General features: G+C 41.2%; 1 protein-coding gene across 1 annotated transcript; it reads right to left on the bottom strand.

The window, feature by feature from the left end:
• Positions 1 to 4,186: 4,186 nt before the first annotated feature.
• On the bottom strand, positions 4,187 to 23,743 carry elovl6 (ELOVL fatty acid elongase 6). The gene is made up of 4 exons (XM_071922767.2): positions 23,545 to 23,743; positions 8,389 to 8,520; positions 7,254 to 7,405; positions 4,187 to 4,753 (listed from the first exon to the last, which is right to left on the bottom strand). Exons 1-4 carry the CDS (start codon positions 23,625 to 23,627, stop codon positions 4,314 to 4,316), a joined length of 807 nt encoding a protein of 268 aa, XP_071778868.1. The 5' UTR covers positions 23,628 to 23,743; the 3' UTR covers positions 4,187 to 4,313.
• Between the last annotated feature and the right edge of the window lie 527 nt (positions 23,744 to 24,270).

Here is a 24,270-nt window from a genome sequence, read left to right as displayed (position 1 = left end):
GGAGTCAGGCTTCTTGCGGCTATCTCCTCATAATTAGCTTTGGTTATTGGCTAATGAATATTCAATTTTGGCTTTGTACACCAGGCCTCTTAATTACATCACCACTGGCAATAGCTGCCCATGGAAAATAGTGGCTGATGGCACCAACCCGCCTGCACCACCTACACCCAACACACAACTGAACCTTGTTGTGACCATCTTGCTTTCCAACATTATTAGGTCTTACTACTGCCAAAGCTTAATAGATGCTGCCTGTTTGTAAACTATGAATATAGCATACTGTACAATGAATGGATTCCATTCATTGTATTTAAAATAGTAAACTGGAGTTTTACCATAGTGATAATATCTATGCAATTAAAACAAATATATGCATGGTGTGAAAACATTAGCCTGTATCCAATGTCACAGAGATAAGGCCATGCAGTGCCACTGAAAAGCATTTTACAAAACTGTAGAAAATCAAGGGGGAGGAGTGTCTTTTATCAATATTATGGAAAATAGGTTGGCAATACCTTCATCTAGATAGAAGTAGTTACCACAAGCTACAGAGTTAAGAAACACACACACACACACACACACACACACACACACACACCATAAAATGCCACATTAAAACGACTGAAATATCAATTAAGAGAAGATGATGTGAACTTTAGAGGAAAAAACAGGCATAATATTAGCCTATGCAATACTCTAATCAAAAGTTAAGCTAGCTTTTTATGTTTTAACAGATATGAGATAAGAGATAGCCTAATACAAAAACAACATGTAGGCTATATTAGTTTTGTGAGGAGACATTTAACGTTACTATGTCAGTGTAAGTTTATAATTAGCCCACATAAAGAGTTTCAGATGCTGAGATAAGACAGGCGTTTACCTAGCGTAGGTTTATGGATCATTGCTAATACGTTGGAGACTATTCATTTCTCATTTCATTTCTGGGGAAAATATTTTTTCAACATTTCTTGGATTTAAAGTAAACTCACATCATACTCCCTCTGTTGCTGTTGTAGCTTGTTCATCAGGTGGTTGGTGGTGAACCTGCTGGGACATTTTGGCTTAGTGAATGACGCCATTTTTAAAGCTAAAATTAAACTGAAACACCATGACAACATTAGCTAGCCGTTTCGTTTAGTCTCTGAAAAGTAAGCTAATTCACCTTTCTTGGTGGAAAAACTGTGTAACTAGGTGTTTTCTTTTCCTCTCTTTACTTTCTTTCTCGTCTCTTCTGAAAACCAGACTTTAATTTTTGAAGCGACAAGATGCCAGCACGCTGTCAGTTTTATTTATTTACTTTTAACCCCGTTTGGCTCCGTGTTTTTCTAATCTTTTCTATTTGCTTCTCCCGCGGTAAAGACAAGACACAGACACCGGGCCGGTCTAAACCATTTCTTACACTACTCCGGGGGTGTCAGAGGTTGTCGACATTATTTATATTAAGAACTGTTGTTTAAATACACACAGTGGAAGTGTTATTTTTGCAAATATTTATCATTTATAGTAACAGTAAAATCTATAAATCATGACATCTTTGAGAGCCCCTGTCAGCCACGGGGCCTTGGTCTCTTCCTAACATTTCACCCCCATATTGATAGCACAAAATTAGTAAGGGACAATAGGCAAATTAAGGCCGCTGTTGACAAAATAACACGTTTACACACTGAATCCTCCGCATTTTGGCGATATTGAATGATGAACTGTATCAGTGATGATTTTTTCCCCCCAAAATCAACTCAAGTAGTTTTGTAAATGAACTCTTCATGTGTTTCACATTATTCTATTCCTAAGACAGGGTTTAGAAATGGTTGTGACTTAAATTTGGGGCAAACTGCAGCATTTTGATGAATGTGGTTTTCATTCTTTCTGTTACTCTTTCTGATACTAACAATAGAAGTGTTGATGATAGGCCTACTGTGAAATTATTGTGGCTTTTTGGTGAATACCACATTCATAAATCTAGAGTATTGAAGTACACTCTCAAAATCAAAAGGTTCCTTACTGAAATTGTTTTATGAATCCTTGTTAATACTATGTCAAAGCACATAAAACATCCCTTTTGTTAGAAAAGATTGCCAGAAATACTGAATGATTATGTGCTGTTTTTCTTTGTTTTCTGTTCATAAATGGAAAATGTTAATTTTGGTTTGTACCATAGTGTAAGCAATAACTGCTTAATCTGTTTCCCTCGTACAATGTCCATAAGCTCATATTAAATAAACAACACCTGATTTGCTGATAAAAAGAGTAACATTGTGTAGGTTTGGAGCATTTTTAAATGTGTGTCTGTTTCAGCACAAAACAAAATTGCATGTTAGTCCCAAGGCTTGATCTTTATTGCATAACTGCTCCTCTAGGGGGAGGCCAGGCACAGTGGATAAGCACTGTAGTTGAACACACATTCAGCAGCAATTGTGGAATGGTTAATTAGTAGGCCAATTAGCTCAATTATTCAAGTGAAGTATAGTGCTTATACCTGCCGCCAGCCTGCTTCATCCCATGTTGACACTGTGGCTTTACAGACTCAGGTGAAACCAGAAGGTGGTATCCCTGATACTCTGGGTAGCTCATATAGCAGGCATGCAACTCAACCTGTTTAGTTCTCTGGTGACACCAACAGCTGAAGTAGAAGACAAACTGAATCAGGTTTAAAAGACCTTGCTTCCACTCCTTCTCTTTGACATTTGTTCTGATCCACAGGAATTTGCACTCGTGGATGTATGCAAGCACACCCTCTCTTGGTTTGACGTTTTTTTGTTTTTCAATGCAAATATAACCATAAAATCCACTTGATAACACAAAAATCAAATCCCCTATTACTATTGCTGATATACACTACATACAGCAATAGATACGAATGACCAAGAGAGGATTGACCTTTGTAAACAGATATACTGTATGTCTAAACATATGTGTTAATTGCCCTCTGTTCATTCCTAACTATTGCTGCATTTAGGCTATTCTCATAAATAAAGAATTAAATGTGTGTAATGGCAAGATGTTGCAGCTGAGACCAAAAATAAACACGACACCACAGGCAGAATGTCAACTTTTTTTGCACTTTGTTCATACGTTAAGATTTTCAGCAACAATGTTTTTTTGACATTGATACAGTGCAAATGCACAATAGCACGACAGACACCATTAATGATACAGGTTATTTTTAAAGTCAATACAGCAAATTTTGACAATTGCATGTTTCTTTTTTTTTCTTTAGCTTAACATAAATATGTTTGACTTCCGTTTAAGCTTTCAGTGTCCAACAGACTGGTCCTCTTGTTGTTGGGGACTCTTTAATACAAAGAAGTGTTTGGAAAATCGATGGCAACTCATTTTCCAAGTGTGGTCGGCGACTTTTGCAAAGTCATGACAGGTGGTGAGGCAGGACACTGTCAGCATCTGTTTCCCATCATGCCCATGTGCAGTGTGGTCATCTGACTCATGTTCCTCCAATCAGCTTCATTCAGACCTTTGGATGAACTCTGCGGCCATTTTGGATGACTTTCAGCCATATTGCAAACCACTGCTGATGTTAAACATGTCTACGTTGTCTTGATATGCATATTATATAAAGAAAGAGATAACCTAAGACCTGAGAAAATATCGCATTTTGCAATGTAAGATACAGAAGATACAGTGCTGTTCACCCCATCATTACACATCAACCACCAACACTCAGCAGCTTCACACACTCACCAGTGTCTAAAACATTTTCTTTGATAGATCAAAACAAAACAACAAACGACATTGAAGACAGACAGACAAAAACACACTCGGATGGCTCAAGCCAACGTTGACTCCATCCATCTTCATATGTACCAATTTATTTCTTTTTTTTATCAAGTAAACATACGCTCTTGGCAGATGTAACTCCTTTATCTGCAAATTCAACTGTCCTTTTATTGTTATCTTTACCTTTTTAAAAAATGTAATTACGGTGAATCCAAAAGGGGGCATTGAAACATCAGGTGGACTTGTCACCGACGGCTTCTCATCATGGTGGCGCGGCTTCCTCACTGCCCCTCACTGGAGATGTCACCTCCCTCGAGGCATTTTGGATCTGCACATTAGTAGTAATGCTCAAGCACAAACATCAGCCATCTTCCTGACCCCGTCCTCCCCCCCCCCATCCCCAACAGTTCCCTGCCCCCCACACCACCCCGCCATCATCCATCCATCTCTCCTTCCACCCACCCCATTCTTCCCTTCCCTCCCCGGTTCATCTACCGATTCTCTCAAGTCACTGGTCCCTGCTCTCCTTTTCCGACTCCCTTTCATCTTCATCTCCCTCCTCCCCTGCCAATGGCATTTTCTTACTGGCTCTTCTTCACAGCCGCGGCTGATGCTCTGGTCTTGCCGATGTAGGCCTCGAAGAAGAACTGGACAAAGAGCACAAAGTAGCTGAGGTACATGAGGGAGGACCAGACAATGTTCTGCACATGGGATGGACACTCCTGGCCCTGCTGCATCCAGGAGTACACCAGGTAGTTGACCACGCAGCCCACCAGCATCTGGGTGATCTGGGTCAGCGTGATGAACATGGCGAACTTGCGCGACACCTTGAAGCCGGCCGCCCGCAAGGCGTAGTAGGAGTACATGACGGCGTGGACCAAGTAGTTCATGGTCATGAACCATCCGCCGCCGGCCACCATGTCTTTATAGGAGTACCAGGAGTAGAGCAGCACGGTGATGTGGTGGTACCAGTGGAGGAAGATGAGCTTCTGTTTCCGCAGGACGATGAAGAGAGTGTCACCTGCAGGTATGACAGGGAGGGAGGGAGGGAGGGAGGAGGTTTAAGGAGGACGGGAAGAGGGGGGAGAGGGGGGAGAGGAGGGAGAGGAGGGGGGGGCGGGGGGTTATTAAAATTCAAAATGACTGGCAATGTTTCAAGTTGAAGCTATCATTGCTCTCAAATATGCAGAGAATATTGAAAGCACTTGGCACACAATGTGGTGCTGAAATGTTTTGGAGCAACTTCACTTACTGCCCAATAAATAAATAAATAAATAAATAAATCTGCAAATGACAGCAAAAGCCGACTTGAATTTAAGTCACTCTGCACCCATTTATTATCCATTATAATGCTTATATTTGCAACCGTTGACCAACAAACTAATACAGTTATTGTAGATGTAAACAAGAAGAAATTAAGGTCATTTCCAAATCACTATCCATTTTGGAAAAAATAATTACCTGGAGGTTTTCTTTAAATATTTCTAAAATGTACATCATCCAGTTTGTAAAAGGGTTTGCATTTTGTCAGCCAAGCACTTAATTCACCAGCTATCCTTTATTAAGTATCAAGGACTAAGTAGTAAGTAATTTATTTTAATGTTATGCCATCAATGATTTTGTGTGGGTGGGTTTCATATTTTAAAATGGTTTACATTTCATTTTGGAACTAAAATTACTGGTTAAACTGGAAAACTACTACTAGGAATCTAGGGAACCTTTCTTACTGTATCTAGGTCATGCTGGGGTACCTGGGAGTCGAGACTATGTGCTTCCATTTATCTTCTCCAATTAATGTACAGTAGTAAATGTACAGCCTGTTTCAAACAGTGGAAAATCACCAGGGGCTCCACTCCTCATTTTCTACCTCTTCTCTCTCTCTCTGTGTATATGTATGTATGTATGTATGTATGTATGTATGTATGTATGTGTTTGTGTGTGTGTGTGTGTGTGTGTGTGTGTACATATGTGTGTGCTTTGGGGCACTGGACCAGTCTGCCTGAGCATGCTATTTGCTATGTTATGGCTGAGTAGTGAAGCATGTATATGCTTGCGTTTCTGTCTTATGTGTATAAAGTGTCCACACCTTAAATCTCCATAAATGTGTGATTCTGAGCCATGCAGGGACAAAGTGGCTGTTCAGTCTCTGGCTTCCAGTATTTTACTCATGGTCCAGCCGGTCTGGACTACAACCAGACAGAGAGAACCAAGGCTATGGGTTTTTGCCCCCCTGCCATTCCCCCTGCGAGGGACGACCGCTCTGGGTTCGTGCCCGGAGTTCACAGGGTGTCGAGTCCCAGGGAGTGCAGGGATGGGCAAACACAAAAGGACCACAAAGGCAGAAAATGGATTCTCAGAAACAAAAACCCCAGACCTTAGGGTAAGGGGTAATCCTACATCGACCCATTTGGCTAAGAAGGTGACATTTTCCTGGGATCAAGGATAGACAAAAATGTCATCGCTCGGTGGTGTTTGAGTAAGAAAAAGTGTGAAATATTAAATGCAGAGGCCTAGGAAACCAATAGATATTAGTAGAATATCAACCTGAGAGGATTCGGTCTGGATACAGTCTGGCTAAATAAAACCATCGACTATCCTCCAGCAGAGTGATTAGTATTGTGATGAATTATGAATTTAGACATTTTCATTTTCTCCAGTCTAAACACATTCAGAGACTGTCACATCAGTTACGCTGATAAGAATGACCTATTGACATGTTTGTAGAAATGTTAAAAATGAGAAATATGTAAATATGGTTTCTCTTGGGAGTTTTTCCTTGTGTGCATTAGGGTCTAAGGCTGGGGGGTGCCAGGTAGGTTAGGCTATGTAGAATAGGTAGACTGTTTGTCTTGCTAAAATCTGCTCTTGCCTACCCTGTGTTTTTCACTATGCTAGTCCTATATAATTTTGTTCACCATTGATTGTGTTTAGTTAGATCTAGCTAGACACATCCTCTGTAAAGTCCTCTTGTGATAAAGGGCTATATAAACAAACTAGAACTTGAAATACCTGTGCATGAGGTTTGAGGGGAAGGTTTCAGAACAGAATGCAACAGAACAGGAGTGTTACTGATCCCCAAGGGGAAACTTGGTTCTCACACAACAGCTAGTACAGCATTTCCCACGAGCAGTCAGTTTAATCTGGTGCAGGTAATTGACGACTTGTTACTGAGGTTTCATTTAGCAAGCTCATAACTCATATATGTTCAGGCACTTAAGTCTATCAGTCTGGTATCCGCTTATTGCATTGCAACATTATCTGACTATTATACTTCCATCTGATTATTAAGGCTATATTTAAAACTGTCTCTCCATTGAGTTTGTGTCGGCACAGATACACCACAACTCCGCGAAGAGATGTGCTGCGTAATAGGTGCAATGAATTTTGGTCAACCGCCAGCTTCATGCATCATAGCACCCAAAAATTGACTTAATTTGAATGGGAAACACTGCACAATATACATGACAAGACGAGACATATGGCAAGCCATATATCCAAGCCATTAAAAGGTCTTGACTTACCCAGTTCTGGTGCTTTACTAAGTACAAAGGCGTATGCCCAGAACTTGCTGACAGGCCCATTGTAGAAGCTCTGGTCACAAACTGACTGTTTAAGCCCTTTCGTCATCAGGATGTACATCATGTAACTCCCAGTACGCATGGCACCAAATATACTGCATGGATAGAGAGACAAATCATAGTAGTGGGCAAACTTCACGGCACATTCCGATATTTACTATATATGAGCAAGTTGTGAATGCATGTGCAGAGTGATATGCATCGTCTACTGTCCACCATATGTCTTGCACTGTGCACTGTATGTGAGGTCTGTACTATGTCTGTCAGTATCAACTCTAACTCTAATAGTATGTTCAGACACGCAGCTCAAATCTGATTTTTTCCACATATCCGATATGAGCCCGATATTTTTTCTGAACAGCAAAAAACCCACATGGAATCTGATCTTTTCAGGCCAGAATTAAACCACATTTGTAGGTAATTTGTAATGAAATGTGACTCAATTTGCCGCACTGAAAATATTTTTTTTTTGTCATTTCCAAGCTAATATGTATTTGATGTCACATGTTAAAACAGAAAGAGCAGAGAACAACAAACATGGAGGAAAGACAGCCAGAGAATAGCGGTGCCTGGACAAATAAAGAGGTTTCATGCCTCCTCAACAACATGGCAGGTTCCTCCCTCCTCTATTGTTGACGAGTAATGAATGCGTTCTGCACCACGGCTAGAAATGCCATCATAAAAACAGTCAGGATAAGCAACAGCAAAACTTCCATGTTACTAGCTTGTTGTTGGGACAGCAGGCCCTTAGCATGCACACTCCTGCATCGTTAAAACAAATGTCGCAATGACAGCAAATGGTTTTATACCACATGTATGATCTGATTACCTGTAAATTACAATATGGAGTCTTAAAGACCAGATTTGAAGAACAAGTTGGATTTGCCTGCTGTCTAAACATAGCCTAGTTGTTCAAAAATTAAAATCATTCTAACAAACACTGAAATGGGTCAAAATGTTTGCAACGTATGCATGCTATGAATGTAATGATATTTAACTGTAGCTCTTAAAGGTTCAGGGTCTCGATTTGGAGAATGAATATCCGTTTCAGGCAATGTTAATGTCAACTCTTTCTCACCTGAATACAGCAAGGGTGAGTGACCATAGCACCAGCGGTTTCCTCAGCTCAAACTTCTCCCTCTGTTTCATAACATGGCGCCCCCCCAGGATACAGGCAGCGTAGAGCGCGGAGAAGAGAAAGGACTTCTTCCTGTAAACACAAAAAGGGAATTGATTAACAATGAGTACAATGGTCTTCCACCTTTGGCTGCTGAGCACTTCATCTGGAACAGTTGGGAATTAAAGGAAAAATCCACCCTAAAACACTAAGGCAGCTATTGGCCATGTACAGTATGTTGCATTCCTGGGCCCATTTTGTTGTTTGGTGGTGGATTTTTCTTATTCCCATGGATAACTGGCCACACGAAATGTCATGTTGAGGTTTTTCCAGTGCAACTACAACAGAGTTTAATAGCAGAAAAATTCAGCTTTCTATCTAAAACGTCAGTGGTAAATGTCAGGTTTTTGGTGTCAGATCCTCAGAATCACTTTTTCTCTACTGGGAAAACTCTCGCTCCACTATTGCTACTGCTCTCTCCACCTACACATATAACCTACAGCTGAAAGGAACAAGTTCACTTCTGTTCTCTGGGGGTTGACGAAAGGCATTCTGGGAAACGGAGGATATCACTAACTGAAGTAGAAGTAGATGAGGCAAGTTGAGGGAAAGTGGATACACCAAAAAACATAAATTACAACACTTCATCACAAAATATCTCCTGGAATGCATTAAACATCACAAACTGATAATGTCTAACAGTGTAAGAGTATCCAAAAGTGGATTTTTCCTTTTAGGTCATTGTGCACTTTGACAGTAGTCTTTGAGGGAGTGGCGAGTGATACTTGCACACTTCCGCCAATAGCTTTTTCCCCAGCCAATTCTGGAATTTGAGCAGACAGATGTACAGCCAAAAGTCTGCTTCTCTAGCAGTTATGCTTCTAGCACCGCCCCTATATCAAGTACAATGTTCTGTTTACAAAACGCAAACAATAGATTTTGTGATTTCAAAAGGCACATGCATGAAGAGTGACTTAATGGCGTGAGTCCAGCTCCAACTGCCACTCAATGCTTATCTCTCAGTTTACAGTAACTGCTTCCATTCAGTTCCAACTTCCACCGTCCTGTGACGTCCGTTTGCCTTAATTAACTTGTCAGAGATCATTGTTATGCCACATGAAGAAGGGGACTCATGCTAACACACCACCTGGCCCAACCAAACCTAAAGAAAAACATTTCCCAGCGCTCAGCACAATTATAAAGCGCAGGTGGTCTGACTTGACAGGCTGGATGCTGAGTAGGTCCAACAGAAGATTGGGGCATGCTGCCTAAAACTAGAACAGCTTTTTCCAAAACAAGCTGCTTGGTACTGCGCAGGGAACAGAGTAATTAATTAGGGCAGCACTCGCCAAAAAGTTACCCTGATAAACAAAGTGTTAAAATACATTAAAAAAAAAAAAAAAAAAATCAGGCTTGCTGGATGGGGATGATGCACAGGGACCAGGAGTGAGGCATTCTGGGAGCTCTGGGACTCATTGCACTAGGGAAAATGGGTTGCATAAACTAGCCCAAGGAGTCATGTTCCGGTTCAGTGATGATATTTGTGTGCTGCTGTTTGGAGGTTACACAAAGGGAACAACAACATGCTGTTTGTTTGGGGTCAAATTAAAGGCAAAGCTGAAACACATAACTTAGTGGAAAGGTTTGATGTCAGGATAAAAGTGTCCTGTCCAACTGTTTTCGGCCAAGACACTGAAACCTTACCTGTTTTTTTCCCCATTGTAAGTAACTCTGGCACCTGCTCAATGCCTAAATCAAAGTGTAATATATATACAACTAACACTAATATAGTGATGGTCAAGTTGTCTTCCCATGCAATGCTTTACAAACCCAAACTTCTCTCACAGAAGCGTGACATTTGCAACCTGTAAATACCAATCAATCCTGTTCTGTTTTGCAGCCTTAACGCAGCATCGTGACAACAGCAGTTTTAGTTTTGCTGATCAGGTGTGTAGCTAGGCAAGAAAAAGAGAAAAAAGGTGCACTTTTTGCTTTGCTTCTTGAGAAAAGCGACCATGCGATGTAGTTCTCCAGCATCATGCAGACTAATGCTAGGCTCAATCTGTGTGTACGGTGGTTCAACAGTCCTGCAACTAAAAAGATTACAGGTTCAATCGCTCATGTGTCCTGTCAAAGTGTCTCTGAGCAAGACACTGAACACCTGCCTGCTCACTGCAAGCTAAATGCCTAAAATGTAATTGTGGCATGGATCTGCCTTTCTTAAATTAAAATAACACAATCTTACCATATTTTCTGACTTGGGCTACTAGAAGGAAGCCAAAGCTAAGACGTGGGATTTTCATGTGGGTTGAAATACCAGCTCAGTGTATTTCTGTTCTTGTATAGCATGCCTTGTTATGACCGCATGTGCTTGAAATGAAGATTGAATATTTTACTACTTCAATGCATCAGTATGCTGACATTTACTTTATTTCAATTAAAAATACTGCCATCACGAAAAGATGTTTTAATAATGAGGAAATGTTCACCTGCTTTTCAGAGTTCAATAATTACATTTTTACACCATTTACCACCAATTTCCATTTTCAGACTTAGTGTTGTGCATTACACTGTGCTGTGAAAACTCTAAGTTGTTCCAAGAGCTGAGTTTCTGCAGGTGGAGGAAGCAATCTCAACTGCATCACAGAAAATCTGATTGGATTGGGCATTGGAATGAAGAATGTGCCCACCATTCTGTCCTCCCTGTTTCAATTATGATAAAATCCTTATTTGAAGAAGTACCATCAGTTTGAAGTAGAGCCCATCTACTTCCTTTCCAAGCCACTTTCTCCAGGGATGCCTGTGTCCTCTTTCAAAGGAATATGATGCACTGTGCATGACGAGAATGCGAAGCATGCTTACAAATTTTTGTACAATCGCAACCTAGCAGAGCAGCAAATGAAACTTTGATTGAAACAAAGCAATAACAGTATGTACTGTTATTAACAATGGACCTCTTTGTGTGTCAGTATTCCAAGGATGAAGGATGCCACCTCTCTGTGCTTGCAGCAAGCCCGCTAACTGATTTAGGCCACCTCCGCTGAACAAAGGACAAAGCAGTCTAGTCAAAGTCAAAAGGAGCTGCTTTCACAGAATGACAACAGGGTTGGGACTGCAGAATGACATCACTGTTTCACAGCTCAACACGCAGGAGGGGAGAACAGAGCAACACACAAAAGACAGTGGCCTACATAGCCAGGCCAAGAGGATTGCAGAGGAGCAACAGTCTCAGCATTCCTCCTCCTTGCACTGTCTTCCAAGCTGAAAGGGTCAAAGGTCACAGTGATAAATGGTCTGATGGGTGACATCGCAGTGCACAGAACATCTCTTACATCCGATTAGCCCCTACAATACGCATCATTAACTTGGGATTTTCCTTTTTTTCTTATATCACCGTTACAATTTGTATTTATTTCTCCTCTTTTCTTTGTGTTTCATCATTTATATGTGCAAGTAAACTAAACCAAACATTTAGAAGATGGCCCACTGCAGCATGGTTAAGATTTAAGATAGCAGCAATTGGCTGAGCAATGCCAAGGAAGTACAGGAAAGGTAATAAAAATAATACAGGAAAGGTAATATTAATAAATATAAGACCATAAAATGAGAGTGCATAGTGTCTTAAGTGGTGTTGAGCATTAGGCCTGTGCAATAAATGGGACTCCTGTGCAAGACTGATTTAGAAGGTGGATTACATTGGCGTCAGGAAAAACAGTAAAGGGTAAAGAGAACCAAGGGCATGGTCAAAGCTGACAAGTTGGTTGAGGTGGTAATGGAGGGGGAAGGGGTTTGTTGTCTTTGCTAAGGCTCCAAAGTGCCAGCTGCAGCCAAGCTATGCCCCCAGTAACAGGAATCTATTTGAGACATCAGTGTGAATTCACATCATCCCTCCATGCTCCCCGGTGCCTCCATTGTGGTCCAACTGGTCTGAGCTTCTCAGTTTCTCGCTGCTCGCTACAAACGTTATATGAAGGAATCATAATATGAAACGAGATATCCACCATTTGAAAGAAGCGGGGCCTTCTCATGCAAAACGATAGCCGACATGGAGGTAAAACATTTCAAAAATATTGATTAAGCATTTTAAGACCTTTGCCTACCAAATTCTGACATTGTTGTGGATGGAATCATCGATATTATTGAACTGCTGTAACTGACAAGTACTTTTTTTTTTTCTTCTAAAATTGGATATATAGAATTTTGGAGATAAATCAGATGATTTGCTATTAGCTATCAAGGACCTTCCCTAAACCTTTTGAGATGAACAAGCAAACTGATCTCAATATTCTTGTAAAAATTAATCACACTTACCCACTTTACCCAGCTCTCTTCAAAATACATTGAATGGCTCTTAACTGTCAAAGCAACCACAGATGGAAGAAGCCCCTGATATCTTGTACCAATCACAATTGCCATGAATACAATTGGGAACACCAAACAAGAATCAGGAAAAAAAACTTTGCAACTAGCACTTCTGTTCCTGACTAATGACTATGGCACAATATATCAGGGCAGCAGAGGGGGTGTGGCGGGAGGCTTTTCTTGTGAAAATGGGCCGAGGCAGCACAAACGAAAAACTACAAAGTCAGAGCTCTTTTGGGGAGGAGCAGCGCAGCCAAGTCACAGAATCAGCAGAGATTTCTCCCTCGCTGCAAGTCTCGACACCAGCTGCTTTCTTCCAGCTGAGATTTCCTCCAAATACAGTTTTCATAAATGAGACAAAAAGCTGGAAAACATTACAAATGAATGGGTTTGTCCCACAAACGTAATATCCTGAAATAAGCGCTGAAATATTACATTCCTGCTAACTGCAGAGCGTCACATCTTAAACTGTGATGTGTGTATGTGTTCACATTTTAGGCATTCCTTATTTTGTTCCCAAATTTACTGTTGAGTGAAACAGATATTGGGCTAAGATAAAACCACAGACTTATGAAACGTTCATTAATATGTACCACCTCCCCCAGTATCAACAGGAATATCTGCCATTAAAATCCCAGTGAGTATCCAAAGAGTTGCTCATTTTTGGCAGGTTTGGCATCTCTAACAATCACGTCTCTCTCTCTCTCTCTCTCTCTCTCTCTCTCTCTCTCTCTCTCTCTCCCTCTCCCTCTCATGCCCGATTCTTATCGCTGGGCGAGATGCTGGGCGGTGGCCCAGTTTATGTGCCCTCGCCAAAGCTGGAGTTAAGCAAATATGGCTACAGATCTAATGCTTTCTGATGGAGTCAACTGCCGCCTGGGGATCTTATGCTAACTGTGTCTGCATCGCGTGAACGACTGATTAATTTACGAGCGCACATAAGGGCAGTACAATAAATCAAGCAAACATCAAAATCACAATATTGACTACTGCGATTTCCCAATCGTAGGAAGCAGTGATTGTTTTCTTAGAGGAAGAGGTGTTTCAAACAGCCCTGTGTGTGTGTGTGTGTGTGTGTGTGTGTGTGTGCGCTATGCAAAACCCCTGGCCTGGAATTTGAATTGAAACATTCATCTGACAGTCAAATCAAGTTGAATGTCTTAGAAATCCTAAGTATTAAGCATTTCAAATGGTAGAGAAGATGAAGGTGTGAAGTCAACAAACCAATTAACATTTTCAATACTGATGAAAATGAAAATGAATGAAAAATGAAATTAAAACTCTAGAGCAGTACTGTGCCATTCCAATGCAACAGAACCACGGAACAAACCTGGCTCTCCCAATTCATCTTAGCAAATACAGTGTGGATGGCAGTTAGCAGGTTGGGTAGCAGGTTGCCAAAGTGTCTAATGTTTCTTCGATTCCCAGTTCCAACAGCGAAGTTCCACTGACCCACATGTATATATGTACTAGCCTGCTCCAGAAGCCTGTATTGGAAACTAGTAAACATCAGCTCAAAGTACTGTGATACTTAACAGCAGACATGTGCTTGCACTATGTCCTTGTGGTTGTATCTGTCCATGTAAAAGTGAACCATATGTACACGTAGCCTATACAGTACCTAATAGAATAAGGCCGCTGATCCCGCAGCCCCTCCCCTCCCCCACTGACAGTGTTGAATAAAGCTGCTGGATAACCTGCTGTGGAACTTAGATCTGTATTAGCTGGTCCAGGAGATTTCGCCCGTTACGTAATACTGACTTTGCAGTCTGAGGATGAGTCTGTGCGAGCCTGTGCGAGCGAGCGTGTGTGAGTGTCTAACAGTCTCACCCAAGTGCATGCTTACAAATGTCACATATGCATATATAACTGCATGCGCAAGTATGCGTGTGTGTGTATGTGTGTGTGTACAAACACTCCAAGTTGCTCAGTTCAGGGAGTGTAGCTCTTTTCCCTGGCACTGTTGTCTGTATTTTACACAGCAGTAAGGCAATTGTTGCTTTTGTGCCGCTTTCAGAGGTGCTGTGCCAAACTGAAGGCTGAGTAGCAAACCGTTTAATAAGGCCAAGATGTAAATAAGACCGGGCTATTACAGAATAACGTGCCAGTCAAGAACCACCCTGGTCTAATCCAACTAAAGATATTTAGTGCATACAACTTATGGTGGGATCTTAAAAGTATCATGCCGAGATAGTAACAATATCATTAGCCAGCTTCATTCTTTCTGAATCAGCTGGTCCATATTATAAGACAATTTAGGCTCTAGAAGATTACTTTTGTTGGGTGGTAATTATTTCAGCCTGTTAAGTGCTTAAGAGCATCTTGAGTCATGCTTATTTTAAGAAGCAAGACAAATGGCTTGTATTGCATGGCACCACACAGTGCAAGCACAGTGTGCACAGAACACCAACATTTTATCAAATCGAAGGCATTTTGATCATGCCTTGGTATCGGTGCAAGATTTTTGCACTAAAGTTTACAAAGGCACTAATCTCAAGTTTATGGCTACTTTTCAATTGATTTAATAATAGAAGCCATTAAAATTCCTGACTACACTTTTATGAAAAAATACTTGGGAACAATCTGATGGACAAATGTATGTGTGCACGCTCTCTCTCTGTGTCACACACAGACAGATATCATGGTGTCTACTTTTTCTTGATCTTCACTCTGTCCCCATACGCGATGAGGCTAACATTTCAGACAACACTGGTCCGATTTTGATGAAACTTGGAGGAATGACGCATTTTGTCAGTGTTCTGTTGTTTAAAAATATTACACTGATTGGCCTGATGGAGGCGCTATAATTAAAAGGTCAATATTTAAAACTTTGAAAGGCCATAAATGTTACACTACCGGTCTGATTTTGATGAAACTTGGAGTGATGATGCATCTTGTTACTGATTGGCCCGAGGTGTGCCTGCATCATTTCTGGGGGACATGTTGACTTGTTTATTCTTACCGACATGCACAGAGATGCAGCGCATACACACACACAACAGACTGAAGACTGAACTGCTCTTTCCTTTGTCTGCATCTGTTTTCCCAGTGACAGTCTGACAAGTTCGGAGAGTGAAACCACAGAGAGGTGACACTCTAGGCACAACTTGCCAAGAAGCCAGCCCACATATCCGTCTCTGGCCTCGGCGGCCCAGAGAAGCAGAGCGGCCCACCAAACATCGAGCCCCGGGTGGACTCTGGGTTAACATGGTCAGGACCAATCAGCGTCACCACATCCTGCTCGCTTCAGACTGGCAGCAGCAAGCATCGCTCCCTGGAGTCGACCTAACTCATAAAGAATAACCTCATCTGACCTCACCTCTGTGCAAAGGAAAAACTGTCCCTGTCAAAAGAGTTATGAACATATGGTGAAGCTACTACGGCATCCCAGTAGAAACAATCCCTTTGGAATATAGAAGTGCCAAACAAAGCAACAACTACAACTTAAAATGTGTAAGGACTTTCCCATTAATATTTCACTGGGAAATTCTGTGTTATTTTTTGTTGTGAAATAATCTGCATCATGCTCTCATCTGGTCTAGTTTGGGAGTTCTCACGCTTGATTCCCCCCGAAATTCCAGCAACTGGTACAAATGGTTAGCCATGCATCAAAACCACAGGGCATTGGAAATAATGAAAAATGCAGATAGAAAGCAGCTCACAGGGGCTATGGGACGTAACCTCGATGGTCATTAGCACAATTTGTTTGACAACTGAAAACTAATCACTTCAAATCCCCCTCGCCTCTACTCCCCCCCTCTAAACTGTAACCCCCTCTCCTATATCCTCTTCTTGCACAAATGCCCCCGTCTGGTTTATTTATCTACCTTTTTCTCCCTGGATCTTATTTCTGCCTAGCATTTTATTTTTTTTTACCACATACATTATATATACTGTTAGTGTACTGTGGCTTTGACCTGTGTAACCTTTATTACTGGCTGCTTGTAATGCTGACATCTAGGAATTTAAGCTTATTGCATTGTTGGTTTTATTGTAAGTTCCTATGCATAAGAGCACCAGCTAAATTCCTGTGTAAAATGTTATGTTCAGACAAAAAATCCTGCACATATATTATTTAACAATGTCAATGACAAAGGAGAAGAAAAAGGAAAAGGGCAATGTAGTGACGACTGCAATGATACCCTTATGGCAAATTTAAGAGGGGTGTATCTTTTGGTATCATTCGTCCAGCGGCAGGGCTCAAGAAACACTTAGACAATAGGCCAGACTGCTCTTGGACTGAGTAAGTAACATGAAACGTGGAGAGAGGAGACTAATCTTCCCATCTCATCAAGTTCCAAAGGACACCTGAACTTTCAAGGCTGGTGAATGAGCTGTGATCCTTCTGAATCAAACAGCAAATGATCTGTTTTGGTGTGCTGAATGCAATACCACTTTCATAACTGTAACCCAGTACAACATTCATAAACCCTTCATAAGGCCTGCAAAGAAGATTAATGTCATTTTGGCTGACAAAAACATTTTCAACAACAGCGGAGCTTAGCCCTGCTTCACAGGATTGCAGAATCTTAGAAATCGTAGGAATGAACTCTGTCATCAACAGCCAGAATGAATAAAACCAGACAGCAACAGGAATCTCTTATTGCAGCATTGTAGCAGTCCGCATCCCTCGCTATCAGGCTGGGACAAAATCACCAGAGATCCATCATAAAACGAGACAACAAAGAGACCCGTGAGGACGCCGGCTCCCTTTGAGGATTTCTAAAGACAGAAAACACAGAATCCAGGCAACCGCTATGGCACCGTGGAATGATGACGTCTGTTTGAGAAGAGAATGACTCAGCAGGTTGAGGATGTGTGTATCCATTTTCGACCTGCACCCTATTTTCCCATCATACCGATCAATTCTGACCAAATTCTTGCCTCACTACAGAGCTGATTATGTCTTGCTTCCAACATACAGTCCGAATGGCCCAATGGATTCACAAAAAATAAATAAATAAATAAATAAATAATAATAATAATCATCATCATCATCAGAGCCAAACGGAACACGTCTTTTTCATCACTCGCTCACTCTGTAATGAGACATACATACATTTAATTTTCACTTTATCCATGGCCTGACAAATGTCACTATTGATTTTGCACTACATTACACAGCGCCGCATGCAGACAGGCAGCCGCAGCCGGCCGGCAAAGAGTAGGAAGTGTAATCAATGGCTTAAGTAGCATCAAAACCATATCAGAAAGACATGACTTTAGATGACGTCTCATTACAGAGCAAGCACTCGATGTGTTGAAAGACATGCTTTGGGTGCTTTTGGGGTTGATTTTTGAGTGTCGATCGTCCCTGTAGGAATGTATTGGAGAGCCATGGCAAGACATAAGTACAGTAGCTCTATAGTGAAGCAACTGACAAAATTTTGGTGGGATGGGAAAGGTAGAAAATGGACAGAGTTATGCTTTAACAAGCAGGTGAATAATGTTCTTGTAGATTTCTAAATTAAAATGGAAGAAAATGCCAATGGGGTGAGATGATTTCGTTTGACTCCAATTCAGTTTCACTTGTGTCAAGAATTTTCAAAAATATATACTTTTTAATGCATTTCCGTTTTATTAGACAACAATTGAGAGAAACAGAGAAAGGGAGAGGGGATGATGTGCCAGAATGAGCCAGACTCAAACCCAAACCCAAGCACATGTTATACACCGTGGCCCATCGAGCCAAAAGAGCGCCCCGCTGAAAGAATTTTGTAGGATCAAGAGGCATTATCTTGGAATAAGTGGAGCGATCTGTCTTAATTCATCACTCTGCCACTTGTTTCAACAAAATTTATTAACAAGTGAAACTGCATTGGAAACAAACCCCAGAGGCAGATTTTTACACTTGTTCTAACAAAAATATGGTTTTAAGACTACATGTGTACACATGCATAAGCAGACATGCTCAAAGTGCTATCATGTTTAGCCCTAAGGGACAACAATGTTATATTTTATTAGTAGATATTTCCTTCCTCAAGGTTTGTAGACACATGCAAATTTTTAAGGGTTTTGTCTTCCAAGTCTCTTGGTGTAGTGACTTTAGCAACTTCTCTGTGGCTGTACATGTTTGCTTCATGGTGTTGCCATTGACGACGCAACCACAGCAATGTTGTCAACAAGGCATGTATGAACAATTGAGAACAATAGGTGTGTTTGTTGACGCTAGCATCTGACGCTTTCTAAGTGTCCAGGGTGAGCTGCTACATGAAGCTTTCCGCGTTGGTTAACACTTCATATACATTTCCTCAAGTACACCCAAGGCATTCAATGGTATAGTTAAATACCAGACCAGACTCACCATACTACAAATTTGGAATAGTTTTCATGCAGTATGTGTGCATGCGAGAGGATAATTGCAGGGGGAAAAAAAGTTGTTTGTTCAAAGCGGTTTAAAGTAAAACATTGTCACGACCGCTGAAAATATAGAATTGAAGGAACCAAAATGTTCTCGACATTTTAAAGTGCAAGTATGTGGGGCATTGTACTGTTCTTCCTCACTGGATAGGAGCCCACGATGTTTATGGAATCATAATGACGTTGCAGAAAATAAAGAAAAGAATCAAAATTCAATGAACAAAAAAACATTCATGATGCCCTTTGCATGTTGTACATGCCGTCTCATGCCTTTTAAACTTTGTCACAAGCCTTTTATATGAGGAAAGTCATCAAATGTCTTAGTAGCACATGTTCAACAAGTCACTAGCTCTGGTGTTTAATTTTACAGTTTACAAAAGGAGTTTTCAACGTACAAAACACAAAAGCAAAATGTTTGACTTTCTGCCAGACAGGTAAAAATCTCACTTCTGCTACCAAATTAATTAACACAACAGATGTCGTTTGGATTTTCAGTCTATTTGAGGAATGTGTGTGAGTTGAGATTTGCTCCCACCTCACAAGAAAAAAAAGAGCAAGCATTGTAATGAAATGAAATGTGCAACAACAGGCAGAGACTGAAGGGCACTAGGGGCTGTTATTCTGACACTGAGAGACTCCTGGCATCAGTATCATTGACAGAGTGAGCGTCATCTAATAAACCTTTCGTCTCTGGGTAATTGGTCCTTGAAGAACTGAGCGAGAAACATGAAGGACACTCATTAAAAAGTTCTACTTTACCAGCAGTAAACACATGATCCCCCGCGCGAGGCCCTTAGGTGAATCTTTACACAGAACAAACCGGACCAGGACAAACCTCTGACACCATCTAACCCCATTTCAGGACAAAAAAAAGCTGACACATCTTGGGCATTGTCCAAACGGTAGAGCACTATGGGCAGATTGAGGGCATAGTGACGAGGCAGACCATCTTTCATCTGGAGAGCCCGGATTCAAGCATCAGCCCCACTTTAGCGTCCTTGAGCAAGACACTGAAAGTCCCTACCAGCTGCAGGAGCGCTGCTTTGTAGCTAATGGGGCAAGTGAAAAGAGAATTTCTGCTTCAACACATTCAACAGAGCTATTAAAAATTATGCAAGATGTGGATAAAACCACTTTCTTCCCAGGAATGCTTATCAATGAGCCACACTTGCCCTGAGGTGATTTCCCATGCCTGTATACATACCAAAGACACCTTTCAAGGTGATCTATGAGTTCAAAGGATTTCACAACATGTTGCTGAACGCACCTGTACAAGTTAAGATCAATGTTCTGTGCATGTTGTGGGGAAGGGTGGGAAGATTAACAGCACTCGCTAGCCAAATACCCATCAATTTTTGCAGTGGCTGGTGAGTTTCTTTATTTTACCAGCCTCTTTTGTCAGCTAACTAACTATTTAAGGGTCTAAATCTATTCTTAATGTTAGTTGTCTGGTAAAATAGTGGAAGAGGCTGGTTATTTTGGGGTTTTACCTGCCACTGTGACCGGTGGAAAAAAAAATGCTAGTTTCCTACCATGACTGTGAGGCTATCTGATCTGCATTTATTTATTTTTTACATAATCCTGCTGCTAAATTTCACACAAATGTCTTTCCTTTGTATGGATACACCAGACACTCCCTTGTGCCACGCCCCTAACTTGCTTTTCGTTTCCCTTCCCCTTGGTCCTCTCTGCCCATGTGGTCCCGACAGGAAGTTAGCACAAAGCTCTGGCTCACAAGACCACGCGCTTCACTCACACGTTCCACTGTAGCTCTGGATTATTATGATTGGTTGGATAAAAATACAAGCATCTTCCTGGATATCCCCAACCCCACCCTACCACCTAACCCCCAAATTCAGTCCAGCCAGGCTTCAGCTTGTGCCGGCCTCTCCTCCTGCGCACTGACACAGCACTAAAGCAAAGTGAAACGAAATGTGGGGAGAAGGCTGTGTGTGAGATTAGGCCTCATCAAAACAGCTGTGTGTGAGAGGGTCATATGCATTTCAACAGGGGTCGGGATGTGACTCACACTCAAAATGAAACTTAAACCCTGGAGTGCTGTGATGCATTGTGCTGCAGAATGATTCAAAGTTTGAATGATTCATATCCCAAGGGCTAGTAAACTGAAAAAAAAAAAAAAAAAAAAAAAAAAAACCTTTCCAAGAATAATTCTTACCATCCAAAGTAATTAATATACTGTCTATTTTTCATAAAAATATGTCACCCTAACAGTTTTAAATGATATTTTGTGTATAATATCAGTTATGTGTGTTGATTTTAAACTTTCTCATTTGCTTATACAATGGATCAAGTTTGTAATTCATCATGATGGCAACAGAAAAAAAAGTTACTCTCCGGTGTGACTAGTGGCTCTTATTGATTTATCTGCCGAAAACTAATTTTACCGGCATCCAGACTGTGGTGGAGGCATTCGTTGAAGGTGCTCTTTGTTTTTGGGGTTACTGCTTAAATGAAAAAGGAGTTCCAAGGCACACTTCAAGCAAAAAAGGCTTTTATGAAAAACAAGCTCTGGTTCATCATGCAGTTGGTGTGCTACTCCCCGATGAAGGCCACAGCAAGGCGGAAACGCATTACAGTCAGTTTTAATATGTTTTTTTGAACTAGCCATGAAATAAAACATTAATTTTAGCTTGAAGAGTGCCTCTGAACTATTTTTTTGTCTCTCTCTGGCAAAAGCCTCCCAGTCATAACAACATGTCATACTAAGTCAGCCACTCCGTCTACATTATGACTGTAATACACAACCTATCCAATCCCATTTTCTGTGGCTGCTGCTTCTCTCTGCCATGTGCACTGGTCCTGTCTGACATCCCCCACTACAGGAGCAGCAGAGAGCGGTCGGCACAGATCAGCTGCAACCTGATTGGCTAATGCTCTGTCAGCAGACATCATAAGATGAACGTTATTGGCCGGTTGTCAGTACCAAGGTATGGACAGCTCCTGCACATTGCTTCCATGCCTTCTCAACTACAAAATCTCAGACACACAACACACAAACACACAAACACACACACACACACACACACACACACACAGACATACGATTCACTTAATGAATAATTAAGAATCAAACTGTTCACAGACTGGCTCCAAATGTTCTTTTCTAGTCCAGTGCTATGCTAAAAAAATGATAAAGTGGGAGTTTTCTCTAAAAGTGACTATTTTCTACAGGCAAGTCAAGCAGATAAAACAGATGAATGCCCACTTCAGTGTGTGCTGCTCTCACAAATGTCCTTTTACAAATCCAATGCCCATGAATGCTTAATGAAGCCTATGCTTGCTTTAAGCATGACTCATATTTTGTTCCGCTAAAAGCCATTTCTTGCTAAACCTGGCATGGATCTGGATAAAAAATGACCCTTATGGTTAAACCTGCCTATGACCTGTGTATGAAATGCATCAATGCACACAGACCAAGACATGATATTTATTTAACCCCAGTAGCAACACTGATAAATCAGTCTGGGCTAGTCTAGCAGTTTGTGCAAAGCCTGGTACCCATCACAGATCTTATTTAATTTTCAGCTAGTCTACTGTCATTGCAGGATGGCTTATTTATGAAATACACGATAATTTAGCCAGCTGAACGGTTGCTTAGTAGATAATCCGTATTATTATATGATTAGTGCCTGTAATCAGTATTTTCCCTAACAAAACAATCATCATATTCCTATAGGAACTTAAACGGTTGAAAAGGGAGTTTATAGTAACCTTATCCTAACTTATGGCACTTTGTCTCCCCTATGGTATAACTATAATATTCCTATAGGGGCTTATTGCCGTAATATTTGTACATTATTATTATTACTTATTAAAAGGATCATAAGACTAGTATAGCTTTTTCATAAGGGTGGAATGCATGAGATGACTGATGGGGATGTAGCTGGCCAGCCTATGGCTAGTGTTGGTTTAATGAGCCACACTGGGCAGCGGCTCTCTCTTCATGCATGAGACAGCTGAAGCCCTGAATCACCTTAAAAATACCTGGAACAGGGAGACAGCAGTGATGCCCAGAAAATAAATCACGGCCAAAGGGACAAATCACATCAGTGGAGCGGTCAGCTGCAGAATGCAACAACGGAGTGTGATGTTGTATCCAATTAGTTGAGATAGGCTACAGTATGGCAGAGCATTGGCTGGCTTGTGGCCTGGGTGAATTTGTACATTTTGCAGCACAACCAAGCAAATTGCGGATGATGATTGAGAGCCTGCTATAATAGGATACGGCGAGGTTTAATCCAAGCGAGGTTCATGCAGGGGTGGCGGTACTGCCTCCGATTCACATTCACCAAATATAACAGTTACATTTGCAGTGTGCAGAACGATAATGAAATATGGGATTAAAAATGAAGCACTTCATCGCAGCAGCCTTACCAGTTCTCCTGCATCCATCGGATGGCTTCGTCCTCGTTGAATTGTCTCTCGAATTCATACTCTTGCAGAGCTAGCACCGACATGCTCACTGTACGTATTGCTGGTCACACTACTGATACAAGATGATACTCGGCCGAGGTGTTGATATTTAGTCGCTTTCCGCCTCACAGCCCTTGTCTCGCATTGCTTGTGCTGCTGTCAGGACCTCGCAATTGTGCGCGAATGGCTCGGCACCTTCCTCCTCTACCGGCTGACATAGCCTACGCCCTCTTCCCCAGCACGGCGCACTCCAGGTCCTAACGCCGTCCAGGTCTCTCCTCGGTCATTTGAGTGCATTGACATGCTCACCAGGTTTGGGGCCATGCATGAATTGGACTGAAAACGCAAATTCCAATGCAATTCCTGGAGTTGCAATTAGAATTGGAATGTCACCCAGCTATAAGGAAACAGAACTGGAATTGAATTGGAATGACAGAAAACAGGTTTTAATTCCATTAAATTCCTACATGAAATTCCACTTCTAGGTTGTCTTGACTGGCTAAACATTATAAATCAAACATTATGAATAGAAAATAAAAGTTAAACAAATAAAATACATTCAATCATAATGTATGTATTATGTATGTATTACGATTACATGTTGTGCATCAAATACCACCTGAAAGATACTTTTCACATTTTATGATATTCGGTCCTACTACATATAATCTCAGATATGTAGTAAGA

The sequence above is a fragment of the Centroberyx gerrardi genome, chromosome 16, assembly GCF_048128805.1.
Source record: "Centroberyx gerrardi isolate f3 chromosome 16, fCenGer3.hap1.cur.20231027, whole genome shotgun sequence".
In the NCBI taxonomy this organism is placed as follows: Eukaryota; Metazoa; Chordata; class Actinopteri; order Beryciformes; family Berycidae; genus Centroberyx; species Centroberyx gerrardi.
Note: the sequence above shows the minus strand (reverse complement) of the source record. Positions and strands in the feature narration are given on the sequence as shown.